Below are 5,752 nucleotides of genomic sequence, written 5' to 3' on the forward strand. Positions count from 1 at the left end.
CCTCTTAGCCTCCTCCGATGAAAAGAAAATAGAATTGAAAAATGATAATAATAACAGCAACACAACTCGATTTTTCCATTTAACTGTTTACATTCAGAGTATGATGGATTTGCACTTTTAAACTTTTCAACTTGAAAAAAAAAAAAAACGTGATTCAAAGCATATTGTGTAAACATCACTTGCGAAATGTTACGTTTACTTTTTTTGATTGATCGTTAATGTTCAAACGTCCCGGCGCATCCACCGCAAATCGTTGAAATCCAATTAATAATTACCAAAACTTACATTATACCAACATAAAATGACGTTTACTAATTGATCTGTCAAATTTATTTAGTGATTTTATTGAATAACAACCATTGAAATTTGTTGTTTTTTCTATTGATTTATACATGAAATTAATTCAGTGAATTTCTGTTTGCTTTGAATGGAAGTTGGAAATGTTATAATCATTGATTATATATCAATTAAATTACGTTGGTACTACTGTAATATGATGTAGTATATTTTTTTTTTTGTACTGACTTAAGTTGGTTACTCTGAGGAACGCCATTATTACAAAAAGCAACTGATTTAGTTATTTTTTTTTTCTCAGATAATTAAGTTGGTTACTTTTGGTTCGATGTTGGTCAACCTGGCGCATCCACGAGAACTGTCAGTGAGTTTCGAAGCGTTTGTGAACTGCAATTAATTAATGGTAAGTTTTCCCATTTAAATACGCGTTATTATAAACAATTAACAAGAATATTGGACGGCGCTGATGTTGATTGTATTGGAGAAGTTAATGTTAATTGGCGTTTTGAATAGAAAAGCTAAAAGAAAAAGGGTTAATTTGAAGAAAAAAAAATGAGTAAAAAAAATGGTTGTCAAGGTAACTTGTTATTGAGACGGTGTCAGATTTGCGCGAAAAGTTTCGGTTCGAAAGTTGAAATATTTTCGCGTTGAGTTAGGTCCTTTTGGCAGCCAATATAAGGATGATTTTTTTTTGTCTTTTTCGTTCAACGAGAAACGTCACCGATGCGAATTTATACGAGAACTCGAAACTTTGTATGCGGGTGTGAGAACTAATAACGTGCGGATAATTCAATTCCTTCCTTTTCGGAGAAGGATGAGAGGACACACACATCCTTCGATCAGAGTGTTTGGTAATGATAAAATTCCGCTCCACTTTCCGAAAACTTTGACGCGCACAGAACGATGAGGGGGTAAAAGGGTGAAGAAAAAAAAAAGGAAGGAGGACGAAAATAGAGTAGAAATTGGACGTATTTAATCGGCCGGAATTTCATTAAACACGCATTTTCAATTAAAAAGGATGCGAAGACATACGTGAGTTCTCTTTTTTTTGTTATTTAGAAGCAATGAAAAACTATTATATAATCGCGAAAGATAAAACTATAGACCAACTGTCAAATTTCGTCTGTCAAAGTTGAGGAGCTGTCAAAGTAGTGGCTCCACCTTTTATTTGATTGCTCAACAACTATGACTGTTAATAATGAGTCTAAATGAATCCACTTTATCCTTATTTTTTTTTACTTTGCGCGAATGATTCCATTTACAAAAGGTGTACATTTTGGTTTTTTTACACCTGACTTGCGTAAATCATCCTTCTCGTGATTTGCAAAGCCATAAAGACGGCGTTGGAATCACGTCGACTGGAAACGAACCTTTCTTTCTTTCTTTTTGTTGTCTTTTCTGCTTTTGTCTGCTCTCTCTTTCCTTTTGGCGGGGACAAACGGAATCGCGCGCGCGTAATTATTGCGTTTTTGCCTCACCTTTTTCGGGTTTTATGATGTGCGCTTTTATACGTTCTCTCTCTGCAAATGGAAAAAAAATTGTAAACTTTTATCTTTCGGTAATTTCATTCTCGGTCGTCGAGGACGCATCGATCGTTTAAGTAAAAAAGAAAAAATTGTGAAGGCAATATCGAAATGCTAATTTGAGTTACCTAAGGGGATTGTGTGAAACAAAGGAGGGATGAAACAAAAAAGCAAAAGGAATTTGTTCGAGACGTCTAGGAAGGTGGCTGTGTCTAATGGGGCGCTTGTATAATTGGGTGGATGAAAAGGGTAGCTCTGAGAAGATACGCAAAATTACCCGAAAGGCTTAATTTCGCCGAGACGAAAGCGAAAAGAAAACTATCGAAATCGAAAGGCTTTCGACACGGTCGCTCTCCCAAATTTTATCTGCTCCCTTCGCGTCCATAATTAGTCTAATGTATTGGGTTTCAAAGAGCAGACGATTTTCATTTAATTACACAGTCGCAAAGTAATTAATTTAAAGACGAATCTGACGATAAACTCATTTTTTTTTTCTCCTTCTTAAAAGAAAAGTTAATTAGTAAATTGTAAATGTGAATGCCTACATTACCGTTTGTTATGCAACACTTGTTTATTGAATCGCCATTACGATATAAGAATCTAAAGCACATTGGATTGCCTACAATGATAATCATTTGCAACAATGTATGCCTACAATAATTATTTAAAGACGAATCTCGCGATAAACTCATTTTTTTGTCTCCTTCTTAAAAGAAAAGTTAATTAGTGAATTGTAAATGTGAATGCCTACATTACCGTTTGTTATGCAACACTTGTTTATTGAATCGCCATTACGATATAGGAATCTAAAGCACATTGGATTGCCTACAATGATAATAATTTGCAACAATGTATGCCTACATTAATTATTTAAAGACGAATCTCGCGATAAACTCATTTTTTTTTCTCCTTCTTAAAAGAAAAGTTAATTAATGAATTTGTAAATGTGAATGCCTACATTATCGTTTGTTATGCAACACTTGTTTATCGAATCACCATTACGATATAGGAATCTAAAGCACATTGTATTGCCTACAATGATAATCATTTGCAACAATGTATGCCTACATTAATTATTTAAAGACGAATCTCGCGATAAACTCATTTTTTTGTCTCCTTCTTAATGAAAAGTTAATTAGTGAATTTGTAAATGTGAATGCCTACATTACCGTTTGTTATGCAACACTTGTTTATTGAATCGCCATTGCAATATAGGAATCTAAAGCACATTGGATTGCCTACAAAGATAATAATTTGCAACAATGTATGCCTACATTAATTATTTGCCACATTTTCAGCTGTACAATATTGAGGTCGAAAATACTCAATTTTTGCAATCATTTCGATCTTTCCGCAATCTCCCTCCTTCTTGGAGCGCTATAACTTTCTTCGGTTCGAAACTTCGCGAAGAGCAGGAGATAAAATTGTTGTACAACCGAATTGCGGTCAACTCATTTAAATATTTAAAAAGTTCCGTATTTATCTCTATATTTTTTTTCCACTTATCTTCTCTTCTCTTTCTTTCCATTCATTTTTCTCTCTGGCGAAATGAGACAGAGAGAGATGAGAAAAGTTTTATTATTTTTTGTGTGTGTGTGTCCATGTGCAAACATTTGATTGGGAATGTAGCCTCATAGTGGTATTTGCACGAAACGGCGGGAGAGTTTAATTAAAACGAGCGGAAAGTTTTCGATTTGCGAAAACGTATTTCGATTTCATCGCAAAATCCATAATTTTGCTGGATAAACTAGTTGCATTTCTCCCATTGATTGCATATTTTCAATGTCGTTTCATTTCAGAAGATATTCCACTGATAGGTGAAACAATGTGCGTGGAATTAAATGAATGTATTGTAATTGTTGCACTTGTAATTGATTGTTTTTTTTTTCTAAATATAGTCTCGCACTTTGTAATTTTACATTGTTTTCGTCTCGGTAACAGTTTGCACTGGAGTGGCGCGCACCTTCAGACCAAAAGGCAAACATCGGTGTTAGATAACGCGAGTAAAAATAAACTCGCCGGCCGAGTGGAGGAGAAATTTCGTAAGGTTAATTTGTAATGAGGATGATAATATAGCATCATCATCATCAAAAAGTAGTAGCAGTAACAGCAGTAGAGAGAAAGAGATAACAATAATTAAGTAAACTAAGTGAGTGTTTCATCTTTTCGCAGATTAGTGACAGAACAATGGGACCGAGCGATGATATACGGCAGCACGATTAATTAACGGAGGACGACAAGAAGAAGAAAAAAAAAACAAACAAATTAAATATATAACTAAAAGTAAGCAAACGAATATGGGAGGCGTCGGCTGCAAATGGAAGCATCATTATCGTCGCATCCGTTGCCATAACGACATCAACAACATCGCCGGTTGTTAAGGCTTTTGATCATCATCATCATCATCAACATCTAGTTGTTGTTGTTGTTATTGGATTTTTTGTTGATTTTGTTTTTTTGTTTTGTTGAAAAGTGAGTGCGCGCGAGATGGCCGAGGAAGGTCTCCCGGTGAACATCCTCGGTGGACAGTTCGAGCAGGACGTCGTTCCGTTCGGTTCGACCATCTCCAATGCGGAATTGGAGAATTACCTGAAGGTTCACGCCGGCGAGTTCAACCTCTCCGATTACGGCGGTTTCGGCGAGATCGAGGAGGCGGTGAACAAGTGCAACGCGTTGTACGCGAACGACACGCTCGACCTGAAGAAACGGTTTCCCGATGACGGCGACTTCTGCGAAACTGTCTTCGATTCGATCTCGTGCTGGCCACCCACCCAGCTCAACGACACCGCCGTCGTCAGATGTTTCTCCGAGCTGAACGGCATCAGATACAACGATACACGTAAGTGTCTATTATATCATCTATTTATTGCCATAGCAACATGTTTATTGAGACTGTCAAAACAAAAACAATCGAATGTCATTAGTGATCAACGTAAAGTGTATTGATTCTAATTGAATTATTGAAGAGATGATAATAATATTATTGCTGGAAATTTAATCCAGTGAAAGGATGAGAAAAGAAAAGGAATCTGTGAAAGGGGTAAAATCGACTGCGTTATTGCATCTGCGAATGGAAAGCAATTGAACCCATCCCTTATTGTTTTATCTTCATCTCCAATGGCAACGAAGTAATTTCAATATGTGGATATGAATAATAAAGGTTATGTCTGTGTATACGCATGGAATAACGTGAGCCCTTGGGGGAATCGCCTTCAATGGAGTCGAATCTCGTTTCCGTTTCCTCAAAATACATGTACTTATTATATATCTATATATAAAAAAAACAACTTAAAACTGTTATAACTTTTGAACCGTTGGCAATGTTGTGTCCATATTTCGCCTAATGATAGCTGATTTTATTGTTTACAAGCTTGCGTAAGCTCAGTTTTATGGAAAAAAAAGTTATCAGTGATGAAATTCAAACGTAATTGCTTGCCATATCGAAAATTTGAATTGAATTCAAAAAATTTAATTGTTTTCCAACATTTTTTGCTTTTGGTCCAATAGCATCCAATTTCAAATAAAAAAAAAACAGCGTTCTGAAAATTTGCAGTTCAATTGGGCCACCCTGTATATATACATATACGTTGATTGGAAACGAATGAGTTGGAGAAATGGAGACATTTACGTTGAAATGATAAGAATGCTACAGTTATAAATGAGAATTAGGTTAGGTTAAAGTGTCAACTGAGTTACTAATTTTTGCCGCAGTTGTAAATAACGTTTTTTTTGTTTTTGTTTTACTTTTTTGTTTCTGTTTTAAATATGAAATGGGCGACGGTTTGAATATACAGGTTGGCCCAATTGAACTGCAGCCAACTTAAAACTGTTATAACTTTGAACCGTGGCAATGTTGTGTCCATATTTCGTCTAATCGATAGCTGATTTTATTGTTTACAAGCTCGAAGCATTTGCATCTCAGTTTTATGGAAAAG

General features: G+C 35.5%; 1 protein-coding gene across 1 annotated transcript; it reads left to right on the plus strand.

Annotated features, from left to right (window-relative positions):
- Nucleotides 1-557: 557 nt before the first annotated feature.
- Nucleotides 558-4,662, plus strand: LOC108562530 (the record flags this gene model as incomplete). Its single annotated transcript, XM_017920900.1, has 3 exons — nucleotides 558-697; nucleotides 3,990-4,100; nucleotides 4,291-4,662. Coding segments are annotated over exons 2-3 (373 nt in total), but the record flags the coding sequence as incomplete, so codon positions are not given.
- Nucleotides 4,663-5,752: the final 1,090 nt, after the last annotated feature.

Source organism: Nicrophorus vespilloides, unplaced genomic scaffold (genome assembly GCF_001412225.1).
Source record: "Nicrophorus vespilloides isolate i.1.1-1 unplaced genomic scaffold, Nicve_v1.0, whole genome shotgun sequence".
Lineage (NCBI taxonomy): Eukaryota > Metazoa > Arthropoda > Insecta > Coleoptera > Silphidae > Nicrophorus > Nicrophorus vespilloides.